Here is a 25,865-nt window from a genome sequence, read left to right as displayed (position 1 = left end):
AGCATTGTGGCTTTAAACTCGTTGTGGTGAAAAGCAGTTGCAGGTGATTTGGACTGGAGAAATTAGTAACCTGGAAAAAGTTAAACATCTAAATTCTTTTCTCCCGAAGCAATGGTCTTCTTGTCCCTGCCCCCCGAAATGCTGGAAAGACAGGTATAAACAAACCTATTATTAGATTTAGGCAGCACTTATGTGGGAGTAAGCCTACTGAATTCAATAGGACTTACTTCCAAGTAGATAGGTATATGATCACACTGTTAAGCACTAATATGGGGCAAGTGAATATTAAATATTTGATACAGTGTATAGACCTCTTATGGTTTATTCATTTATTTTTCCTTCTTAGTCAAATTAAATCTTACCTCAAAGTTTTTGTTGCTTTGACCAGTCACCTGTATTCTTTCAGAAACTCTAGTATCATTCTTCTATTCCAATGGAAAATACAAGAAAAATGTATTATATAATTATTATTTACAGCTTTGAATGTATATTTATAATCTTATCTGTAAAAGTCTTGATTATATGGCCCATTTAAAAAACAGTATTTTACGCTAATACAACATTGCTTGTAATTCACTCCTCATCTAGTATCTAAACTAAAAAATATATATACCTTGTTGGTATTCACAGTATGATCACTGCATTCATCAGAATCACAAAAGCGGATGATATATTTGGGACAAAAGCTACTAGTCGTAAAATTCACTTCTACTTCTGATTCCATGTAGCATACAGTTATATTTGGGTTCCACAAGCTTCCTGTAAAATACAAAAAAAACCAAGGTTAAAACCTCCAGTTTACTTGCCAGAACAATCTGTATTATAGTTTTAGTAGTTCTTCAAGACTGAGATATAATTGTTGCTATTGCTATAGTACCTATTGACCTGGGTCAGATGACACGACAACCCACCACAACTGATTAGTTGTGGGAACCTGGCATGGTTTCCTCAGGGTGGCTTATTTTTCATAAACAAGCCACCCTGAGAACCCATGGCTTGTTGTAGAGTTCTTCATACTCATGGTGGTTTCTTGATTGTCCAAATGGGGCAGAGCAACTTCATTGTAGGTTGCTCGAAATGGCTAGAAAGCCACCCAGCAATAGGTCCTGACACTCCTCATGATCATGCTAGTGCCACCCTCATCCCTTCTTAGTGGCCTCCACCCTATGCTCCTAAAAATAGAGGACAAAGGAAAATGTCCTGAACGCATTCACAATTTTTTGTTCAGTCCTGCACATGTGTACAGGAGTGAATGTCCTGTGCTAGGAAATTTGCATAAATTCCCCCTCCATTTTACTACTCTGCCTTGAAATTTGCAGTATTTCCCCCTCGCTGTTACTGTTCTGCCATGAGGTTTGCACAATTTCCCCCTCTGTTTTACTGCTCTGCCTTGAGATTGGCACAATTTCCCCCTCCATGTTTGCTCTGCCATGAGATTGGCACAATTTCCCCCTCCGTTTTACTGTTCTAAAATGAGATTTATGCCATTCTCCATTCCCTTTTACTGCTTTGCCATGATATTTGCATATGTTTAGCAATCCCGTATCTGTAACCATATTTATACGTGACAGCTAACAACAGGGACCAGTGGAAGGAAGCGACAAGCACCAAGTGGGATGGGGGTGGGGAGCTGAAAGCGACTGGTGGCTTCAGGAGAGAAGGAGTTTTAGTGTCAGCTGTAACATGAAGTAGCCTTTTTTTAAAAGGTGTTCGCTAGCAAGGGACATGCCAAAGTGGAGGACATTTACAAGGGGAGGATATGGCTATCTTGGCTAAATATTGGATAGGATGTCTTGCACAAGAACACGAAGAAGAAAATAGATGTGAACATGTTCCCACATTATAAGGGCTTGGAAAATTATTTCCTTTTTGTGAACTGATGGAGGTGGGCGAGCTGAAAACACCTGGCGACTGCAGGAAAAAATGAGCTTTAGGGGTGAGTGTTCTTACTTTAGTGTAATGTGAAGCAGCCTTTAAAAAAACGGTATTCACTAGTAAGGGAAGTGCCAAAATGGAGAATGAAATTGACATGGAGACGAGAAGGATATCAGTATGCTAGGCTAAATATTGGGACAGGTGGTCTTGTGCTTTGCGCAAGACCCCAAGAAAAATTGGGTTAAAAAAAAAAAAAAGTTTTCCAATGCACAACTGCGTTCATAAGGGCTCAGAAAATTAATTCCATTTGACAATCTGATGTGGGGGGGATGGGGGGAGTTTCCCTTGGTAGCTGACAACCCCAGTGAGACAGCTGCAGAAAGGGTGCTAGCGTAGGGACGGAGAAATGAGGAGTTCTGCAGCAAAGGTGCTTGGGATACATGCCAGAGCTGGTAGAAGGACTGAGTGGGGAAACAAGCCATGGCAAGCCACAGAGCACCCAATCATCTGTCAGGTTAGGGAGCGAAAAACCAACCCATGGTGGCTTATTTTCAGGGTGGCTTAGCGTGACATGCGAACCCACCCATTCAGTATCAAACATATACAAAAATCCTACATATTCATGCAGTACAGAGAGATTCTTATATGTGACTAAACTACGGCCGTTTTTATTATTATACTTGAGATTATTAAGGGTGCAAACTCTATGCATATTTAGATTGAAAAAAGTCCTGCAACCCCCAGCATTCCCCAACCAGCCATGCATTTTTTCTGTCTAAACATGCATAGGATTGTGCCCTTAGCCACCTCTCTCCTTCACACACCACCACAGGATTCTTTTGTCCACATAGTTACCATATTCATATCCCGCCATTCATTTGAGGAGCTCAGGACAACAGACATGGATTAACATGTTTTGATCCTCACAGCACTCACCCCAAAGCCTTTAAAAAATATTAAACTAGATAGAACTTGCCAGTTGCTTTTTATGCCATCTTTCTCCCCTTGCCTACAGGGTAAAAGTGGCAGCTGCCCATAACAAACAATTATATTATTTATTTTTATTATCATCTACATTTCTACACTGTCCAATAGCCAAAGCTCCCTGGACAGTTTACAAAAGATTAAAACCTTAAAAATACAATATAAATCATAATATAACAATCATTCAAACTTGTTTTAAACACTTAACAATAACAATCCCGGGACCAGTTAAGACCTTAACATGTGCTGTCAAATGCCTCGGAGTAGAGGGAAGTCTTAACCTGGAACCAAAAGGATGACAATGTTGGCGCCAGGCTGACCTCCATAGGGAGAGTGTTCCACAATCAAGGGGCCACCATCGAGAAGGCCCTCTCCACTGCTGCCCCCATTTGAACTGCCTTTGGAGAAATCCAAGACTTTAGTCTAGCTGTGATTGGGCAGGAATATGATCACTGCCCCCGAAGAGGTAGAAGTAAAGAAAGGAGTTTATGGTCTAACTCTGGGCCAAAATACTTGACCTGAAAAATATCTGTGATTGGTCTCTGGTCCCTTTACACCCTGGCATACAGGTGCACAGCAGGGACACAGCTGGGGAGTGGGGGGTGGGGATGGGAAGATGCAATCCAGATTGGGACTGTGGTGCTTTGGGCAGAATGAGTTGAGACAACCCTGAGAGACAGAGTGAGAGGGAGAGAAGCACAGGTCACTAGAAGTATGGCCTGAAAAAGCTACCATGGTACCTGAAACTGACTCATGAGACACAAATGTGGCTGGTAGTGCCAAGATTGAGCACGATGGTAAAGACTTGTAGGTGAGTTGATCTGTTTTAGCAGATCCACTTGGCAAAATGTTGACAATGGGGGCAAGAAACCACAATGTGCTACTTCCTCAAGGCAAAAAAAGTAAAAATAGTGCCCATCTGTAGAAGGGAGCTTACTCCTGCAGTCCCAGCATTTCTTAGAAGAGGCATGTGGGTGGAAAGTGGAAAGAAAACTAGGAAGAAATAAAAATACCAATGCAAAGAGGGAAGAAAGGCCAATAGAAAGTGGGGAGGAGAAGTGAAATAAAACTGAGAAACAGAAGACAATAAAGCCTGATTCACAGGGAGGAGAACATTCCAGATGCTGCTGTTGCTGCAGTGGTCAGAAAGGAACTGAGTGGGAAAGTGCTGACCACACCTTAGTGGGCTTATGCCCTGTCTCTTAGGGTGAGTCTCGATATCAAAGAACTGTTTCACTGGCTTAGCTCTAGAAGGTTCTAAATGTTGCTCTGCACAGGCACAGAATCTATATGTGGGAATGCACAGAGACAGAAGAAGCAGGCATTGACTTGGATAGTGGCTAGTGCCTTAAGCCATTAGATGCACAGGTATGTTGTTTTCTGGAGCACTGTCTATGACCAGTTTATCATTATTTTTAGCACTCTGAAATACTCTTGAAGTTAGAAAGATTTTTCTACATCGCTAAAGTTACAGAATGAAAAATAAGTTGCACTTACCTTTTTCCATGCACGTGTTGCAATATTTCAATATATTGTCTTCACAGTCTGAATTGGAATAATATTTTTTGTATTTAGAAATTGTGCAACCTCTTTACATCAAAATATTACATCAAGGACCTGAATCAATGAGTTCAAAAAGCATTTAGATTTTTAGGAAGCATTTAGGAAGAACTTCCTGGTGGTAACAAACTATTCCACAGTGGAAAAGACTGCTTCGTAAGGGGCTGGCCGTTCCTTCACTAGAGGTTTTTAAGCAGACGCTGGATGGCCACCTATCACAGATGCTGTAGTTTCAGATTTCCCAATTTTCAGCAGGGGCTTGGACTAGAAGAACTTTGAGATCTTTTCCAACTCTACCATTCAATTATTTTTACTAAAGAATATTATTTTTACAAATATTTTGTAATGCAAGATATAAGTTGTTGTTGTTGTTCAGTCGTTCAGTCGTGTCCGACTCTTCGTGACCCCATGGACCATAGCACGCCAGGCCTTCCTGTCCTGCGCTCTCTCCCGGAGCGTGCTCAAGTTCATATTCATTGCATCCGTGATGCTATCTAGCCATCTCATCCTCTGCCGTCCCCTTCTCCTTTGGCCTTCAGTCTTTCCCAGCATCAAGTGCCAACTACTATAACTGTTGGTTTAGCTGAAAAACAGATATGAAAGAACTCCATCTTTGGCAACTATATTTACTTAATTACTGCAGAGGTATGAATCTGTTGTAGTGTCTTATGCTCATTCTGTAACCCCAATGTAAATCTATGAATTTTGACAGAGAAAAAAATAAATATTATTTAGTTCAAGGTTATGACACATATACTTTCAGTAACTCTATCAAGGGAAGGGCCAATGCTCATTGGTAGAGCACATGCTTTGCCTGCAAAAGGTCCCAGATTCCATCCCTGGCAACTCCAAATATGGCTGGGAAAGACTCTGGTTTGAAACTGGAGAGCCACTGTCAGTCAGTGTAGACAATACTGTGATGGATCGATGGTATGAGTCAATAGAGGGTAGCTTCCTATGCTCCTTTTCCTCTTCAGTCTCTCAAACTTGAAATAAGAGACTCTTTTGTCACCACGCTCACTTTCCTGAGTTAACATAACAGATTTTTTAAACACTAGACAAAGAACCGTTTCACATGTTGTTGTTGTTGTTCAGTCGTTAAGTCATGTCTGACTCTTCGTGACCCCATGGACCATAGCACACCAGGCCTTCCTGTCCTCCGCTCTCTCACGGAGCGTGCTCAAGTTCATATTCATTGCATCGGTGATGCTATCTAGCCATCTCATCCTCTGCCGTCCCCTTCTCCTTTTGCCTTCAATCTTTCCCAGCATCAGGTCTTTTCCAGTGAGTTTTCTCTTCGCATTAGGTGGCCAAAATATTTGAGCTTCAGCATCAGTATCTGTCCTTCCAATGAGCACTCAGGGTTGATTTCCTTTAGGATTGACTGACTGGACATCCTTGCAGTCCAGGGGACTCGTAAGAGTCTTCTCCAGCACCACAGTTCGAACGCATCAATTCTGCAAACCTGGGTTTTTCACCAAATGTACACTCAACAGAATGCTTCAACCAATCCCAGGTTCCTGACAAGTATACTTGTACACTGTATTTATCCAGCTACGTTTGATGCATTCATACTTTGAGTTGATTTCAGTAGAAGTTCCTACATTCACAGTATCCAATCCATTACTTTATAAGGTTTAAATGTAAACACATATATTAATGATTATATGGATTTTTTTAATCAACTGAGAAACTTGGCTTCTGCAATTCCACTGCAATTGTCTCATCACTAGCTGCTAATTTAATCTGAAGGTAAACTGAAAAGCACATCAGCTCTTCTGGATTGTGGGCAAAACCTAAATTCACACTCACATTATTTTCAGGTGAACTTATTTAAGCTGATAGTATTTTTGAGTTACCTAGATAAATTGGCAGTGTGTGCTTTTCTGGATGATCTCCAATTATATTTGCTGGTGGTAGGTTATAAGCATTAATGTAGTACTCGGCATCATCTTCTACAGGGAATCCAACATAGTAGAACTGCCACTGAAATAAAACAAGTTTTGAAACTCATATTATCCTCTCAGATTTTAGAAAACCCATCCCCTTTCTCCCGATTATTGTAAAAACTAAAGTGCCAGAACCCAAGCAAAACTGAAGAACCCACAATTTTATTTCTCAGTTTTCCACTATTGACTGTGTCTTGCACCAAAACGAAGTACTGAACCGTACACAATGTCAGGAAGTCTTGTATTGGGCGTTCTGAGCATAGGATTATTGGCATAGGAGCAGCAAGGTTGAGAGTGACCTGCACCAAAATTGAAGTGTTGGGATGGACATGATGTCAGGGTGCCTGATAGGAGGTAGTCTCCCGATTGTGTCAGTGTATGACTTGCGCTGACCTAAAGCTTAGTTTGGGGTGCGCACACCCAGTTACTTTACTTCGTATTTGTAAGTATATTCGGCATTGAGATCAGTCAGACTCCTAGCATGGAGTGTTTCTGCTAACAACTGAAAACACATTTGTTTGCCTGACAGCTAGCACTGCCAGCTATCTCTGGTTATTTTAATAATATTTTCTTATTTTATCACTGCTTTATTGGTTTTATTGTTTTTATCATGATTTTATTCTGTAAACCACTTTGGGATATTATTTTTCAATGATTTTTTTTTAATTTCAGAAATTCTCTCAAATAAATAAATAAATAACTTAGGGTGCAGACCTATGCATGTTTAGACAGAAAAGTTCTTACAGCTCCCAGCATTTCCCATGCATAGGATTGCCCCCTAAATATTATTTAATATTTAATATTAAACAGGATGCCTCTGAGCATATTCATAGCCTAGGAAGTTATTTTCAATATCAGAACTGAACTAAGCTCACAGTCCCTTTACCCAAAAGTTCAGTCCTGGTTACCCCAAACTTTCTTCATTTCATCTGATCTGGCCTACTGCATCCCACAGAACAACTAAAGCATCTGCAGGAGCACCAACAATTTCAACTCCAAACTCCAATGGTTCTCAGGAATATATATATATAGATCCATCAATCTCCAGGGTCAGACCATTCTAACTGATTCCCCACTCCTGTGGAGGGAAGGAGCTGCTGCAAGCCTAATCCGCCCAGGTCCTAAGTCAGCCCCCACAAGGTAGCCTTGCCATGTATGTTGATATCCCCCCAGAGCCATAAAGCAGGGAGTCTGCAACAAGCGGACAACCCAGTAGTAAACCCTTAAAATAAGAGCCACACTAGTGTCAACCATATGGTGTGTTTTGCTGAACTTCATTCCATATCATACAGATATCATGCTTGTAGCTGCTCTCTGACTGTAGCAATCTAAATAATATGGGTTGATTTGTTAAAATATAGGAGAACCCTGTTCCTGTGCAGGGAGTTGTACTGTATTAGCCTTCAGTCTTCTCCTAGTCCCTCAATTCTGTAAGATATTTTAGTGTTTGATTCCTTGCTAGTTCCATTCCATTCCAACTGGATGCTCTTATCAACTTTCTGGGAATTTACTATTGTATACATACTCAGATTTCATAATTCCTTCAGCAGCACAAAACAGTAACTTTAAAAAATGTTCTTACTTTTAGACCATCAGGACTGGTTTGGCTTGGAAACTTTTCTGTGTAATCGCATCTAATACATCCTCGGTTGCCAGACTGCAGACATATCTTGGTGGCATTCAGGTATCTGATGCTGGCTGGAAATGAGGAGACCAACATTGTTTTAGCCAAGTTACCGAGTTTGTTCTCAAACTCTGATATAGAAAGATGCCCTAATAACCAAATTGTTTGTGCCTCTTCAACAAGGTTGCTTCATACACGTAGTGGCAGATGTGTTCATTCACTATACTTCATCTCAATCTCTGTTCCCTGCACATGTATCTGTATGTTACTAGTGGCAGTAAATATGCATCTGTTGTATATAGGTTGTGTTTTCACATGTAAACACAAGTATTTTGCATGTGCAAATTAGCCAGGAGCCAAAAGATGGAAGAGGCAGACAGCAACGTAGTATTTCTAAGAGAAAAAATAATACCTTCAGAAAATTAAGGGAATATTCACTTGCAATGCACTACCCATTTCTATAATTTGAATATAAAAATTTACATTGATTAAATATATATATGTGCATGTTATAAACAGCTTTTGACTGATATACACATAGGAAGAAAAATGTCAAAGGCACATTTACTCTCACGTATGAACATAAGGAACCATTCCCTGCCATCACTGAACATCACAACTGGGAACAGACCTGTAAGGCAGGGAAGCAGGCCTGCAGTCTTTGTTGGGGCTTGGTCAATACATCCACTAAAGCTGGATGCTGGTGGGACAGTTATGTAGGGATCTGCACTCCCCTAGCTACAGTTCACTCTTGTGCAAGAAAGCCTGCTTTGTACTATCCTCAGAAAACCCCATCAGGCCAAAGTATGTTATTGGCATTGTGCTAGAGGCAGCTTATGTATAAGTGGAGCGGCAGCATTGGATACTGCCCATAATATACAATAGGAAATCATGAAACAAATATTTATTTAATATATTTCGATATAAATCTCTATTAGGACTCCTAAAACCAATAACACATATCCTTGCCAAAAGGACATTTTTATTAACACACTGAATCATAATACAGAAGGGTCCACAAGAAATATTAATGTTTACTAGTGGCTGTGAATGGTGCCCCGAGAAAGCAATTCACCTGTAGGGACATCATCTGAGATGACTGCCTGGCAGGGCAGTGTGTGCAAGACAGCAGTTTGCTGTTGAAATGGGCAGTGAAAGCACGCCAGCGAACACTTTCTAGCTGGAGTTATCTAAAATTGGGGGTACAGCATCGGAGGAGGCCCAAGTAGATCTCTGGGGATCATCTGCCTCTAGCAAGCATGGCAAACCTGTTTCAGCCTGGGGGCCGAATTCCAATTTGGGAAGTGTCTCAGAGGGCACATTCCAGCAGTGGGTGGAATGTGCCCCCTAAGGGCACAGGGTGGGATCAAGGACATAGGTGATTCTTCCCAATTTGGACATTGTCCCACCAAACACAGCTCAATTCCCACAAAATTCCCTTCAAAATACAGCTCAATTCTAAACAACTCTGCTCAGGAGTAAGCCCCAGTGCAATGGCTCTCATGCCTGCAAAAGCGCAGCTCAATTCTATGCAAAAGTTCTCAAGCCTGCAAATGTCCTATATGAGAGTATATTTGCTTCCATTTGTGATCTGCTTGCGCATTTGTAATTAAAACAAGTAACATAAAGACACCATAAGTCTCCACTGCACTGTCATCTAACGAGAGCTAAACGTATTACCCAAAGGAAGCTAACTATATATTATTTATTATTTATTTACAACATTTATATACTGCTCCATATCTAAACAGATTCCAGAGCAGTGAACAATAAGAGATAAAATAGTACAAAGATAAAAAGAATAAAACATCATATTAAAATTATTTTTTTACAAAACAGAATCCCAATAAAAACCATGGCAAATTAGTTAAGGAAGGCTTCCTGGAACAGAGCTGGTTTTATGAGGCACCAGAAGCAACACAGTGTTGGCGCCAGTCTGACTTCCAGAGGCAGGGAGTTCCAAAGAAAGGGGGCCACAACACTGACGGCTCTTCTCCGGGTGGACTCCAATCAGGATAGGTCCAAGTGGAACCACCAGAAGCATGCTCTCTGATGACCCTAATGACCAGGTAGATTGGGAAGGGAGAAGGTGCTCTCTCAAGTATCCTGGTCCCAATTTGTTTAGGGCTTTGTACACGAGCACCAAAACCTTAAATCTGGCCTGGTAGTGAATAGGCAGCCAGTGCAATTCCCTCAGCAAAGCAGTTGCATGCTGAAAAAGAGCAGATCCTGACAACAGCCAAGCAGCTGCATTCTGCACTAGCTCCAGTTTCTGGACCAGCCTTAAGGGCAGCCCCACACAGAGCGCATTGCAGTAATCCAGTCTTAAGGTTACTAATGACTGTACCACCGTGGTCAAACTATCCCTGTCCAGGAGAGGCCGTAGCTGGCGAACCACCTGAAGTTGGTAAAAGGCACTCCAAGCTGCTGTGGCCACTTGGGCCTCCAGTGACAATGATGGCTCTAGGAGTACCCCCAGATGACGAACCTGATCTTTCAGAGGAGTGCAACCCCATCCAGAACAGGTAATGGGCCTACTGTATCTCCTGGATTCAGGAACCACTCACCCACAGGGCTTCCATCTTGCCAGGATTCAGTTGCACTGTCCCTGGAACTTTTCACCACTTGGGAAGAGTCTAACAATATTTTGAAAACCCTGGCATTAACCTTAAATAAAAGAGTTAGATTAATATTACCCCCAAAAAAGTGTCAGGGAAAAATGAACTGGTCTGATCAGGGTCAATTCTACTTTCTCCTGTTTCAGATCACATGTGATTTATTTCTCAGAAACACCTGTATCTGATCAATTTTACCGGGCTCTACATACTGAGTTACAGTTATAAATAATTAAATAAACATAGCTATACATGCCAAAGGCATAAATGTACTCCTTTTTAAAACAAAAATACTATGTCTTGGGCTGATAAAATTGCTATGTGAATAAGTATAAAAAGAAAGTACATTTAGAATACACAGGTTTTTGTTTCCTTTTGTTGCAATTTCATTATAAATATAGCCAAGTAAAGACATTTACCTTTGCTCTGAATATTCCCCTTCCCCAAAAACTGAAATGGAGCCCTTGGTTCTATTACCAACAAAAGTCTGAGCAGAAAAGGCTGCAGCAGAACATCTGTTGCATTTCAGACCCGAGTGCAAGAGTTTCATAATAGGCCCACTACCCTGGCTATGAGACCTACCATCTGCATTAATAACCCAGGTTATATTAAGTAGGCACATTCCTTGTCTTTCCACAATCTTGACACTGAGACCAGAAAGATCTGATGGTGTGAAATTGTGATGCATCATCAGCTCAGGAGAAGGCCCTTGTAAAGAATGAAAGTCAGGAGTTAGTACATTCTAAAGGATTATCAATTTGAAATATTGTGTCTTCTTCTACCCAATAATATCCATGATTCCAACCTATTCAAGTTTTATTCTTTGACAAAACTTAGAGTTATTTCAAAGCAATCTGCTAAAAAAAGAGAGATTTTATTCCTATTGTTCTGCCATTAATTTCTCTGTAAGGCTGTAAAAGACCCTGATGCTGGGAAAGACTGAAGGCAAAAGGAGAAGGGGACGGCAGAGGATGAGATGGCTAGATAGCATCACCGATGCAATGAATATGAACTTGAGCACGCTCCGGGAGAGAGCGCAGGACAGGAAGGCCTGGCGTGCTATGGTCCATGGGGTCACGAAGAGTCGGACACGACTGAACAACTGAACAACAAAGGCTGTAATCCTATACACAGTGGGGCTGTTTGGACATCACGGCGGCATTCAGCTGCAAATCATGGGTTAATTAATTAATCCACAATTTATTTATTATTATTTATTTTATTTATTTATTTCATTTCTATACCGCCCAATAGCCGAAGCTCTCTGGGCGGTTCACAAAAATTAAAACCAAACAGCACACAATAAAACCATTTAAAATATATAGAACATTAAAACCACAGTTTGCAAGGATGTGCACGAGCTGCTTCCAGTTTGCAGAAACAACCTAGGAACCTCCTGTTCATAGGTTATTAGCATGACATCCGAACCCTGACCCAAAGTTAACCTAAGACCAAATGTCATGCTAACAACCTACGGACAGGGGCATTCATAGGGTTTCTGCGAACCTGTTTTAACCTTAGAAGTCCTAAATGGCTTGGGACCAGTTTACCTGAAAGACTGCCTTCTCCCATATATGCCTACTAAAACCTTAAGATTTTCTTCAGAGGCCCTGCTCCAAGTGCCCCCACCAAATGAAGCTAGGTGGCTAACCACTAGAGAGAGGGCCTTTTTGGTAGTGGCATCCTGGCTATGGAACAGCCGCCCCGATGCCATCTTTATGGTCTTTTTAGCACCATGTGAAAACTGTTTTATTCTCCCAAGCCTTTTAAAGGTGCAATCCTACGCATGTTTAAACAGAACAAAATCCTACAAACCCTGGCATGGCTGTCTGGGGAATGCTTTTTCCTGTCTAAACATGCATAGGATTGAGTCCTAAATAATCTGTGTCTTATTGACTGGGACTCCATCTAAAATCTTTTTAAAATTGTTTGTTTTAATCATTTTTATTGTTTTATATCATATATTAATATTGTATTTGTTTTGTGATCCACCCAAAGAACTTGTTTTATGGGGCAGCCATATAAAATAAATAAATACATTCCAGAATTTCAAAGTGGTAAAATGAGCTGATTTGAACATTACAAAAAGTAAGGAAAGCAAAAGCTCCAGAATTACAGTTGTGTAACCATCTGTGATGCAGAGGGTCTTCCGATAGGTCTGTTTATGCTCTTAAATGCCATAATTATCAGAATGGCAGAATTTCTTACAACTCATGTCTGATTAGTGTCAGGGAGGATGAGAACCTTCACCCTTTTCAAAAGGGGATCTGGGCTGTGTGGCACCTAAGTAAAAAAAAAATGAAAACCATTTTCACAGTCATGACTATTTCATTAGATTTAACTTATGTTTTAAAACAACTCCGGGAGAGAGCGGAGGACAGGAAGGCCTGGCGTGCTATGGTCCATGGGGTCACGAAGAGTCGGACACGACTTAACGACTGAACAACAACAACACTGCACTCTTGTGATTCCACTTCGAAGTACCAAGGCATGAATTTCTTCTTCATTTATCAAGTAACAAGATCAAGTTGAAATGAAGTTTTCTCAACTAGAAAATAACAACATTACATCTAATAAGTTGCTCTTGGAGGTGGGGTTCAGCAAATTCAGAGGGTGTACGTAAGGAATTATCTATGTTTGACAATTATAAATTACTTTTTGTATGCACGTACGTTGGGACTGGGCCCAGAGGTCCCTGGATTAGTCTTGTCTACAGACCTTTGGAAGCTGGTTAGTTCAGATGCTAGATCTTCCACATGGAGCAGCGTCATGGATGCAGTTAGATTAGACCTGCTAAGTCCATAGCTACTGAGAATGCATATGGGGCAACACATTTTTCAGTCATTGTGCCTCACATGTATTCCTCCCAGAAGCAGTGTCAGTACCATGTGGCTTTGCCAAATCCTCCACAAGGCTGTGTCAGCCTGAAAAAAACAATCCAGTATCTGAATTATCCCTTTGCATAACAGAATTGCAGTTATATAAAAATTTTACAGAATGATCTGGTGCCGAGACATTTATTTCAAATGTTTGGGTAGTATGCTGAGGGCATATTATAGAATCAGAATCATAGAACAGAAGGGGCATATAAGACCATGGGTCCAATCCCTTGATGCTTAGGTTTTAATTGTAGTCCAACACATCTGGAGGGCTCCAAGTTCGGAAAGACTATTCTAGAATCTACAACTCCCACTGTCCCTAGCCAATACAGTCATTATTTTCTTCCCTATTGAATACATGCAACAAGCTTAGGGTCAACTGATTAATGGATTTTTAGTTAATGAACAACCTGCTTTTGAAAAAAAAATTATGCATATGACTAAAACTTAGGATTCCTTTCTGAGATGCTGGAAAAAAATACAACAAAACATAGGCCTAAATCTAATGCAGAGATAAGCATGCCAACTCCCTGATCTGGTTCGCACGATCAAAATAAGCCATTGAGGCTTATTTTTAAGATTTTTTTGTTGATAAGGATTGAAAAATAAAAGATTAAAGATGGCTTCTTTAGCAGCAAGTGGTTGCTTCAGTTTATTAAATTATGTACATACCAAGCTGGCTCGCACAACCAAAATATGCCATGGTGGCTTATTTATGCATGCCAGGTGCATGCAGGGTGCAATTTCTATAATCATTGCCTGGGCATGGCTTGTGCTGTCCAAACCCAGGTGGCATGGCTTGTTGGAGGGGGAAACAACCCTCCAATAACCCATAGGTTATTGGAGGACTATTTCCACTTCCAGCAATACATGCCGCCTGTGTTTGGACAACATAACAAGCTGCACTTGGGCAGTGCTTATGGAAATTGTGCTGCGCATGGACCTGGCACACACTGTGATTTAAACAAGCCACAGTGGCTTATCTGTGATCATGCAAACTGGCCCTGTATATTGGATTTAGGCCATAACTTAATAAACTGAAGGGACCACTTGCTGCTAAAGAAAACAGCCATCATTAGTATTTTATTTTTCAATCCATATTGCAGAAGCACCAACAAAAAAATCTTTAAAATAAACGAATATGCTCTTAACTTTGCTGCCTTTGTGGCCATTGATCAAAATTGCCTGTAGCCAGTTAATATATTAATTAAATCTCACTGCACCTACAAAAGTCAAACTGCAGCAATGGAATGCATAAACTGTAAACACACATAATAGGATTGTATTGGTCTGTTAACAATTAAAATACATGTTTTATTTATACATACCATTTTCCTCATGACACGTAGTGTACTGTAATGAAGAAGAAAACCAAGATTAAAAGACAAGGAAGAATAAATAGAATATTATGTTCTAAAAAATGAATGGCTGTAGAATATACATTTTGCTCGGACACATGGATTTCAGAAAGCTGTGTCATTAGCAGCGCTACCTCTTTCACATTTGACTGCCTAGGCACTTACTGGAACCACAGTGCATCTCATTGTTAAAGCCGTACATTGATTAGAATGCAGAAGATTTCTCTTACTACCTACAAAAACAAAGTCATGGGGACAAAAAGTAATTTTAGCAAACAATTGTCACCACTGAAGTGGGAATTAGTAGATACAAAGATTTAGAAAGTACTAATGCGCAGTCAATTAAAAAAAAACACTAAATGGGAAGTTTTCTGTTTATGTATCCCAAACTAAAGAAACTCAATAAATGGCAAACATTGTACAGAAACTTCACATTAATTTATGCCATCACCATAGTGTCAGAAAAGCTATTCACTGGGTGGAACTAGGCATTCTTGGCAAACTTGTGGTCCCAACTTGACATTTACTGAGATAATGAGGAATGCAAAGTTGGGGGCGGGGGGGAGGCACTTGCAAGGGCATCTTAGCAGGCAGTATGGAGAGCTTCAGCTATTGGGCGATAAAGAAGTGTAATAAATAAATGTGCTCAATGACTCCTGCTCCCACCAGCTCTGCCCATGCAAATGCCCTCCCCGGCACCAAGTTTCTCTTTCTTTCTGCCCCAGCTGGGCACATTTATAGTTTCAGTGCTCTACTGAAGAAAAAGAACAAGCTGAGGGGAATGGGTATTTTCAGGTCAGGGGGAAGAACGGGTATGCCTCCCCTCCTCGCAGCTGCCAAATCTTCCCTGCAGGCTGATTCTCCTCTACAAACATCCCTACCCTCACAAGAAAGAAAATTTTGGTTTGGAAACCAAAACTCGTTACTAAATGTCTAGTTGCAGAAGAGATCAACTGAGAATCCAGAAGAGGAAGAAGTGTGTTCACTGAAAGTAAATAGAATAGGATGCTTGTATGGAAACGGAGGGCTGCGGTGGCTTAGTGGTTAAGACGCTGAACTGCAGACTGGAAGGTCGGCAGGTCAGCAGTTCGAGACCCGAATGCTGCGTGACGGAGTGAGTTCCCGTCTTCAGTCCCAGCTTCCGCCAACCTAGCAGTTCGAAAGCAAGAAATTGCAAGTAGATAAATAGGTACCTCATGGATCACTGCCTTGTTGTGGCGAAGGGGCTTGCGTAACTCAGTGAAGCCATAAGCTATGCCATGCAGGGCCACCCAAGACGGACAGGTCATGCCAGAGAGTTCTGACAAAATGTGGTGCACTGGAGAAGGAAATGGCAACCCACTCCAGTATTCTTGCCAAGAAAACCCCATGGAACGTATCACAAGGCTAAAAGATATGACGCCAGAAGATGAGCCCCTCAGGTCGGAAGGTGTCCAATATACTACTGGGGAAGAGCAGAGGGTATTTCCAAGTAGCGCCAGAAAGAGTGAAGCGGCTGGGCCAAAGCCGAAAGGACACTCAGCTGTGGATGTGTCTGGTGGTGAAAAGAAAATCCGATGCTGTAAAGAACAATATTGTTTAGAAACCTGGAATGTCAGATCAATGAATCAAGGTAAGCTGGAGGTGGTCAAACATGAGATGGCAAGATTGAACATCGACATCTTGGGAATCAGCGAACTAAAATGGACAGGCATGGGCGAATTTAATTCAGGTGACCATCATATCTACTACTGTGGGCAAGAATCCCTTAAAAGAAATGGAGTAGCACTCATAGTCAACAAAAGGGTGGGAAAAGCAGTACTGGGGTACAATCTTAAAAACGATAGAATGATCTCAGTACGAATCCAAGGCAAACCATTCAACATCACAGTAATTCAAGTCTATGCCCCAACCACTGAGGCCGAAGAAGCTGAGGTTGATCGGTTCTATGAAGACCTACAATACCTTTTAGAACTAACACCAAAAAAAGATGTCCTCTTCATCATAGGGGATTGGAATGCTAAAGTAGGAAGTCAAGAAATCACTGGGATAACAGGCAACCATGGCCTTGGTGTACAAAATGAAGCAGGACAAAAGCTAACAGAGTTTTGCCAAGAGAACACGCTGATCATAGCAAACACTCTTTTCCAACAGCACAAGAGGCGACTCTACACATGGACATCACCAGATGGTCAATATCGAAATCAGATTGATTATGTCCTTTGCAGCCAAAGATGGAAAAGCTCTATACAGTCAGTAAAAACAAGACCTGGAGCTGACTGTGGCTCAGATCATGAGCTTCTTGTTGCAAAATTCCGGCTTAAATTGAAGAATGTGGGGAAAACCACTAAACCATTCAGGTATGACCTCAATCATATCCCTTATGAATATACAGTGGAGGTGAGGAATAGATTTCAGGGATTAGACCTGATAGACAGAGTGCCTGAGGAACTATGGACAGAGGTCCGTAATATTGTTCAGGAGGCAGCAACGAAATCCATCCCAAAGAAAAAGAAATGCAAGAAAGCCAAGTGGCTGTCTGATGAAGGTTTACAAGTAGCTGAGGAAAGAAGGGAGGCGAAAAGCAAGGGAGAAAGGGGAAGATATATCCAACTGAATGCAGAGTTCCAGAGAATAGCAAGGAGAGACAAGAAGGCCTTCTTAAATGAACAATGCAAAGAAATAGAGGAAAACAACAGAATGGGAAAGACTAGAGATCTCTTCAAGAAAATTGGAGATCTCAAGGGAACGTTTTGTGCAAAGACGGGCATGATAAAGGACAAAGAAGGCAGGGACCTCACAGAAGCAGATGAGATTAAGAAGAGGTGGAAAGAATACACAGAAGAACTATACAGGAAAGATCTGAATGTCCCTGATAGCCATGATAGTGCGGTCACTGAACTTGAGCCGGACATCCTTGAGAGTGAAGTCAAGTGGGCCTTAGGAAGCATTACTAACAACAAAGCTAGCGGAGATGACAGTATTCCAGCTGAGCTATTTAAAATCCTAAAAGATGATGCTGTTAAAGTGCTGCATTCAATATGCCAACAAATTTGGAACACTCAACAATGGCCGCAAAACTGGAAAAGGTCAGTTTACATTCCAATTCCAAAGAAGGGCAACGCCAAAGAGTGTTCAAACTACAGCACAATTGCGCTCATTTCACATGCCAGCAAGGTGATGCTCAAAATCCTACAAGCTAGGCTTCAGCAGTATGCGAACCGAGAACTACCGGAAGTACAAGCTGGGTTTCGAAGAGGCAGAGGAACTAGAGATCAAATCGCCAACTTTCGCTGGATCATGGAGAAAACAAGAGAATTCCAGAAAAACGTCTATTTCTGCTTCATTGACTACGCTAAAGCCTTTGATTGTCTGGATCACAACAAACTGTGGCAAATTCTTAAAGTGATGGGAGTACCAGACCACCTTACCTGTCTCCTGAGAAACCTGTACGAGGGTCAAGAAGCAACAGTAAGAACCAGACATGGAACAACCGAGTGGTTCAAAATTGGGAAAGGAGTATGACAAGGCTGCATATTGTCGCCCTGCTTATTTAACTTATATGCAGAGTACATCATGAGAAACGCCGGGTTGGATGAATCACAGGTCGGAATTAAGATTGCTGGGAGAATTATCAACAACTTCCGATATGCAGACGATACCATCCTAATGGCAGAAAGCAAAGAGGATCTAAAGAGCCTCTTGTTGAGGGTGAAAGAGGAGAGTGCAAAAGCTGGTTTGAAACTCAACATTAAAAAAACGAAGATCATGGCATCTGGCCCCATCACTTCCTGGCATATAGAAGGGGAAGAAACGGAAGCAGTAGCAGATTTTACTTTCTTGGGCTCCAAGATCACCGCAGATGGTGACTGTAGCCATGAAATTAAAAGACGCTTGCTCCTTGGGAGGAAAGCTATGGCAAACCTAGACAGCATAGTAAGAAGCAGAGACATCACCTTGCCAACAAAGGGCCGTCTAATCAAAGCTATGGTTTTCCCAGTAGTAACGTATGGCTGTGAGAGCTGGACTATAAGGAAGGCTGAGCGCCAAAGAATTGATGCTTTCGAACTGTGGTGCTGGAGAAGACTCTTACGAGTCCCCTGGACTGCAAGGAGGTCAAATCAGTCCATCCTAAAGGAAATCAACCCTGAGTGCTCATTGGAAGGACAGATACTGAAGCTGATGCTCAAATATTTTGGCCACCTAATGCGAAGAGAAAACTCCCTGGAAAAGACCCTGATGCTGGGAAAGACTGAAGGCAAAAGGAGAAGGGGACGGCAGAGGATGAGATGGCTAGATAGCATCACCGATGCAATGAATATGAACTTGAGCACGCTCCGGGAGAGAGCGGAGGACAGGAAGGCCTGGCGTGCTATGGTCCATGGGGTCACGAAGAGTCAGACACGACTGAACAACAACAACAAATAGGTACCATTTCGGCGGGAAAGGTGACAGCGTTCCGTGCACCTCGGTGTTCAGTCATGCCGGCCACATGACCACGGAAGCGTCTTCGGACAGCGCTGGCTCTTCGGCTTAGAAATGGGGATGAGCACTGCACCCTAGAGTCAGACACGACTGGTTGGGGACACCTTTACCTTTTTTTTTTTATGGGAACCGAACAGAAAGCATGGAGCAACACATCCCAACCTTGTCCCTTATGTTTCTTCCTGTGTCTTATCATCCAAGCAGGGTGCTACCTCAAGCACAGGCTTATTGTGTGGCAACCAGGGCAAGACTCTTCTCAAGAGAGACATTGCATCTCTCCAACTACATAACCACACATGCTCATCTGGTCAGTTTGTTCCCTTCCTTTTGGAAAACAGCCATCTTCAGGAAGGTTTTCCCCTTGCTATAGGCCAGTCTTCCCCAACCTGGTGCCTTCCAGATGTGTCAGACTACAACTCCCTGCATCTCCTAGCCTGCCATGTTTTTTTTTTAATTTAAAATATTCTTTTAAATTAAAAAACCAATGTGATGTATAGGTTGGTTTTAAAAAATATATAATTACGCTGTTTTGACAGTACTGCAGAAAACAGGATATACATTAGGAGGGGAAAATAAGCTCCCTTTGCATGGTAGCTGCATGAAGGAGCTTCATGAGATTAAAGGGATAACAGGGCTGTACCACTGGCCCTGCCTATAAGGTTGCACAGCCCCTAGCCCTGAACCCAATATTCTTCAATTGACAGTAAAGCTCTGAGAACGGGAAGCCTATCTGCCTAAATCTTTCCCCATGAGGCTTGCAGGGGAGAGGGTGGTTCCCTCCATGTGCAGATGTTGAGGGGTAGGGCCAAGGAACTGCACAATCTTGGGGGCCAGCATCCCAGGGGACTTGCCAGTAGAACCCATCTTGTCTGCTGCCAAGTTCCAGAACCATCACGATCCAGTATTGTCAACACTAACAGCACCTCTCTGGAATTTCAAACTGGCAGGAGTTATTTGTTTATTACATTTTTATACCACCCAATAGCTGAAGCTTTGGGGGCAGTTCACAACAATTAAAACCATAAAATACCAAACAATAAAATACAGATTATAAAATACAGTATAAAAGTTTAAAAGTACAAAATAAAAATAACCAAACAGAAGCTAACAGTAGTGCAAACATTTAAAATACAATACCAGATAAAAACGAACTGAAAAACTAAAATGCCTGGAAGAATAAAAAGGCCTTCACCTGGTGCCAAAACGAGCTCAATGTAGGCATCAGGCAAACCTTTCCAGGAAGCTCATTCCACAACTGGGGTGCCACAACAGAAAAGGCCCTCTTCCTAGTAGCCACCCACCTCACTTCCTTTGGCAGAGGCTCCTGAAGAAAGACTGCTGAAGCTGATTTTAGGGTCTGGGCAGTATATATGGTAGGGACAATCCTTCAGGTAGCCAGGCCCCAAGCTGTTCAGGGCTTTGTATGTTAGTACCAGCACTTTGAATCAGGCCCAGAAATGGACTGGCAGCCAGTGCAGATGAGAGTACTGACATAATATGATCACACTGGCCAGTCCCTGTTAATAGTCTTGCTGCCCTATATTGGGCCAGCTGAAGTTTTCGGACCCTTTTCAAAGGCAGCCCCACATATACCGCATTGCAGTAATCCAAAGGACAGGTTATCACAGCATGGATAATTGTAGCTAGGCTATCTCTGTCCAGATAAGGACGTAGTTAGTATATCAGCCTAAACGAATGAAAGGTGTTCCAGGCCACTGAGTCCACCTGTGCCTCTAGTGACAGTTCTGGAAGGGATTGCACTCTCCCTAAAGGATCAGGTCTGGATCCAAGAGCACCCCCAAACTACAGAACAGGTTGAACATCACTGAGCTGGGCAGACGAACCACCCGCTAACAGTACCTCCATCTTGTCTGAGTCTCTGTTCATTGGCCCTCATCCACTCCATTACTGTACCCAGGCACTAGTTCCAAAAGCCCATTGCCTCACCAAGATTTGATGAAAAGGATAGAGCTGGGTGTCATTCACATATTGGTGACACCTCAGTCCATATCTCCAGATAGCCTCCCCCAGCGGTTTCATGTAGATGTTGAACAGCATAAGGGATAAAATAGAGCCCCGTGGAACCCCATAGCATAATTGCCAAGGCACAGAGCAATAATCCCCCAGCAGTAAGAATGGAACCACTGCAGTGCAGTACCTCCAACTCCCAGCCCAGATGGCCTGTCCAGAAGGATACTAAGGTCGACAGTAACAAAAGCCACTGAGAGGTCCACGAGAATCAACAGGGTTGTATTCCCCCTGTCTCACCTGGCAAAGATCATCCCACAGGGAGACCAAGGCAGTTTCTGTTCCAAACCAGGTTTGAAGCCCGACTGAAATGGATCTAGTTTTCCCAGCCCTAGCTCAAGATGCCTGGTATTGAACAAGTGTCCTTGGGCATGCAAAGCGGGTACTCTGCCACTGAGCCAGGTTCAGGTTCAATCCCCAGGTAGGACTGGGAAAGAGTCTTGTCTGAAACCCCAGAAAGCCCAGGGGTTGCCACCAATCTAAACAATACTAAATGGATGAGTGGTGTGCCTCGGTCTAAAACAGCTTCCTATGTTAAGCTACACTATCCTTGCTAGACTTCCCAATACTGCCCTAGAATATTAAAAACTACCATCCACACAGTTGCTGTTTTGTGAACCGCCCAGAGAGCCTACTGGGATGCACAGAAATGTAACGAACAAATAAATACTGCAAATGCGGGTCAGCGTTAGGTACTTTTGCTGTTGAGCGCCTCACGCTGTCTCACTTTCTTTCCTTCGAAAAGGGGGAATACAACGAAATTGTGAGCGGCATGAAAATGTTACCCCCATGCCCAGAGACCATTAGTTTTCGGGGGGGGGAGGAGTTGTCGAACCCCATTAAGAGTTGCAACTTTGAGCAAACAGAGCCTTTAAAAAAAGCCACCTTACAGGCAAAAATACGAAGGCTGCAATACAGCCTTTTTCAGAAGTTCTTGAACGCCTGCCTAACGGGGGGACGTTGAAGGAGCAACCCAAAGCATGTCAGAGAAAGGCCGGGGAGAGCCGAAGGTTTCGCCGCCGCTTACCGGCTGAGCTTCTCCCTCAGAGCTCCACCCGCTCAGGGCCGTGCCCAGCAGCACCCAGGTCGCCGCGTTCATGCTCCGTCGCTTCTCACGACGAGCCCGCCTCCCGGTCTACCTTGCTCGCTTCCCGCGAAGGCCTCCCCGCCCATTTATGCCTCTCCCCCGGCCCGCTCATCACGTACCGGAGCCAGCCTCCCCGTCAGTGACTCGCCGTCAGTGACTGATAGGCAGGCCGAAGTGTTCAGGTCAGGTACTTTAGCCCGGGGCCCGATAGCGTAAGGAACAGACCCCTCGTACGGGAAGGGAGCAGGCCGTGCAAAATGTAATCGTTATGCGGCTTATGAGGCTGCCTCGTCCTGAGGCGATGCGGGTGACTGAGCCTGCCCTGCCGCCTCTCTTTCTTCACCCCCTCTCCCCCTTTTCATGCAGGACTCAAAAGTCGCTGAGGTGATTAAAAATAAAGCGGCTAAGATTATTTTTCTATGGAAACATTTTTACTGTTTAGTCTCTGAGGAGAACGGCAGTGCAGGTAGGCCTGGACCTTGGGGCCAAAGTCGAGGGCCCGCCAAATGACCAACCAGGGAGAAGCAGGTAATGAGGCCAGCAGAAGCAAACTCCATTTTATATCTTTAGCCAGGGGCGTTGCTAGGGTCTTAAAAGATCCGGGGCATAGGCCCATAACACACATTTGCACATACACACACACACACACACACAAAGGCTAAGCGCAAGTCTAATGTGTGTGTGTGTGTGTGTGTGTGTGGTGCGTGCATGCATGCATGCATGCATGCAGTGTGCTTGTGTGTGTATAGATTACATACATAAATACATAAGTGTGCACTGAGCCCCCACCCCACTTCAACTCAGACCCCGATTCAGCATTTTGGAAAACATCCCACTTCTGCTCTGGCCAATTTGTAGTCGGAAGACTTCAGCTCAGCACCAAACCTGAGTGAAGGTTTGGAAAAATGAGTCTTTCTGCTTCCTGTTGACTACCATGGGAAATTAGAAAAAAAAACACTGTAACTTTTTTCTCTTGGTCAGAATTGAATAATTTCAGGTATAGTAGTCCCCTAGAAGGGGATTACACCTGCCCAATGTCAGAAAAATAGGTGCAGGGTTTATATTTTCTTTTAAAGGGAACTGCCAATAACGGTTTTTATTCCTTGGAAGAACTGGATAAAAATTTCAGGATTCATTGCCCCATCATAGATCCTGTCTGCCAAATTTCAGAATGATAGCCACAAGGGTTTTTGTGTAAGGGCAGCCTCGACATTTTGAGGTCTCCAAAAGAAGACATACTTACCTCCCTATCTTCCTTGTGGACCATTGTTCTGAAAATTACAGACAACCTACAGTTGTCCCTAACTAAGAAATCAGCAAAGTTTCAGAAGGATAGGTTCAGCAGTTCATGTGGAAGGGGAGTTCTCCAGTTTGGGGGAGGGAGTGATTTGCTTTCCCTTCCATTCACCCCTTCCCCAATAGTTTTTGGGTAAATTTGTAAGAAAATGCACAGGTCATTAGAGGCAAAAAACCTGCAAAGTTTCTGAAGGATATACATGCATTCTAATTTAGAATGACTAGAATTTATTTACATTTCACCAATGTTAGCAGCAGGGGAACATGGGTGGGAAGGTGCTATTGCACTCATGTCCTGCTTGTGGGTTTCCAATGGGTATCTGGTTGGCCACTGTGTGTACAGAATTCTGGACTAGATAGGCCTTGGTCTGATGTAGCACGGCTTTTCTTATGTTGTTAAATAGATAGTGCCTCTGAGCATGTGCAGAATGTTTTTCTTTCACCACTGAGCACTTGCATTCTCCCCCTACCAATTCTCTTCCCCCCATGCAACCATCCCTCCTCCTCCTACCATCCTCCAGCAACTCTTCATAAAAACAGATGTCTTGTTTTGTGCAACTCCTCTCTATGCACAAGCTCTCATTGTATCTTTCTCCCCATAACGTCATTTGTGCCAAGACTTCACCAGGATTCAGCCAGTGAGTCTGTTTTCAAAACTAGGGCTAAGTTATGGAGAAACTCTGAGCAAGCACTAAGTGCTTTTCCCTCACCACTGAAGCTAGAGTTCATGCAAAAAACAACAACTCCAAACCCACAAATGACAAAACATGCATATGACTGAGCTGAAAGGGTAGTCAATTCATTAGACAGAACTGGGTAGGCACTGTATTAAGCCTGCAGTACCATGCTCACAACTCAGGGCTTATTTCTTTGTAAACATGCAGAACATCAAGGTGCAAACCTCCCTGCAAAAGTAACTTGTGCTGGAATCCTATGCACACTTTCCTGAGGGTAAGCCTCATTAAAAATAATGGGACTTCTCAGTAGACATACATAGGATTGCATAAATAGCAATATTTATCTCCCCTCCACTTAAAAAACAAACCCCAAACTCCTATTTTTATTAAAGCTTTCTGTTCAGAGGAACATAGGAAGCTGCCTTGTACTGAGTCAGACCTTGGGTCCATCTAGCGCAGTATTGTTTACACTGACTGGCAGCAGCGGCTCTCCAGGGTTGCAGGCAGGATTCTTTCCTGGCCCTACCTGGAGATGCTGAGGATTGAACCTGGGACTTTCTGTGTGCCAAGCATGTGCTCTACCACTGAGCTACAGCCCTTCCTATTGCTGGATAATGGCAACTGACAAACAAAACAGCCCCAGTTTTGTTTCTCTGCAACCATGTGAACCCACTTTTCTCAAAGACTTGAGTGAGAAGGAGAAAAACCAACCCTCTTGTCTGTTTGTATAAAGTCAAATACAGTTCAGAACTTTTCTTGCCCACCGAAGAGAATTCTCTTTAAGAATTCCCCAAGAGATGCTCTGGGTGGAATAAAGACAAGAAAGAAAGAAAGAAAGAAAGAAAGAAAGAAAGAAAGAAAGAAAGAACAGGAGAGGGGAGGGGAGGGGAGGGGAGGGGAGGGGAGAAGAATGGTGATTGGAAATGTGTGGGGGGTAGAGAGAATTCCCTAAACCAAGCGGCTCCTTTCAGAGAGGTAGTACTTCAGAGGGATTTAGGAGGCTGTGGAGGGTTTGTAAGGATTGCACGCACTTAAATGAACTTTATGAGGTGAGGTGGCTGAGGGCTTTTGCTAGCTTTTTTAAAACTGTAGAACCTATTTAAAAGCCCCAGCAGTTTCTCAATCATGATGCCACGTAGTCCTAACCCTCCCTTTGGGATTATTTGAGTCCTACAGCTGTTTAGGAAAAAATAAAGTGGAGGGGGAGAAAGAAGTTTGTGGATTGGATCCTTTGCTGTACTGAAGCTACTAAACTTCTGCAGAAGTCAAAGGTTCCAGTTTGGGGCAGTAAAATCAGATGCTATGTGAAATACCAGTACTTCACATGGAGCTCTTTCTTCCATTCCTTCTCCCTCTTCAAAATTTCATTGCAGGCAAGCTCACAACAGTGGGCATGTAAGAGCAGAAAAGAAAAGTAGGAGGAGAGAGGTTTTTTGCACCTAAAAAAAACCCTACACCAGAGATTAGGG

At 42.8% G+C, this 25,865-nt stretch overlaps 1 protein-coding gene across 10 annotated transcripts in view; it reads right to left on the bottom strand.

Moving 5' to 3' along the window:
* IL17RB (interleukin 17 receptor B) overlaps positions 1-22,755 on the bottom strand; it is a 30,775-nt gene extending 8,020 nt beyond the window's left edge. Inside the window, exons 1-10 of one of the 10 annotated variants that reach the window (XM_084840024.1) lie at positions 22,364-22,450; positions 14,815-14,839; positions 13,326-13,531; positions 12,816-12,890; positions 11,190-11,315; positions 7,951-8,066; positions 6,279-6,405; positions 4,357-4,404; positions 614-759; positions 363-425 (exon numbers count right to left, since the gene is read on the bottom strand). In XM_084840024.1, coding sequence (XP_084696150.1) covers positions 363-425; positions 614-759; positions 4,357-4,404; positions 6,279-6,405; positions 7,951-8,066; positions 11,190-11,315; positions 12,816-12,822 — 633 coding nt within the window. In that variant the 5' untranslated portion in view covers positions 12,823-12,890; positions 13,326-13,531; positions 14,815-14,839; positions 22,364-22,450. Of the gene's footprint in view, positions 1-362; positions 426-613; positions 760-4,356; positions 4,405-6,278; positions 6,406-7,950; positions 8,067-11,189; positions 11,316-12,815; positions 12,891-13,325; positions 13,532-14,814; positions 14,840-19,255; positions 19,383-22,363; positions 22,451-22,542 lie in introns of those variants that run through there. The other 9 variants (XM_084840028.1, XM_084840020.1, XM_084840027.1 and 6 more) reach the window with 9 other exon arrangements.
* Positions 22,756-25,865: the final 3,110 nt, after the last annotated feature.

The sequence above is a fragment of the Heloderma suspectum genome, chromosome 2 (assembly GCF_057233095.1).
Source record: "Heloderma suspectum isolate Gila_16-S chromosome 2, 16-S_ref, whole genome shotgun sequence".
NCBI classification, from domain to species: domain Eukaryota; kingdom Metazoa; phylum Chordata; class Lepidosauria; order Squamata; family Helodermatidae; genus Heloderma; species Heloderma suspectum.
The sequence above is the reverse complement of the archived record's forward strand: the minus strand, read 5'-3'. Positions and strand labels throughout refer to the sequence as shown.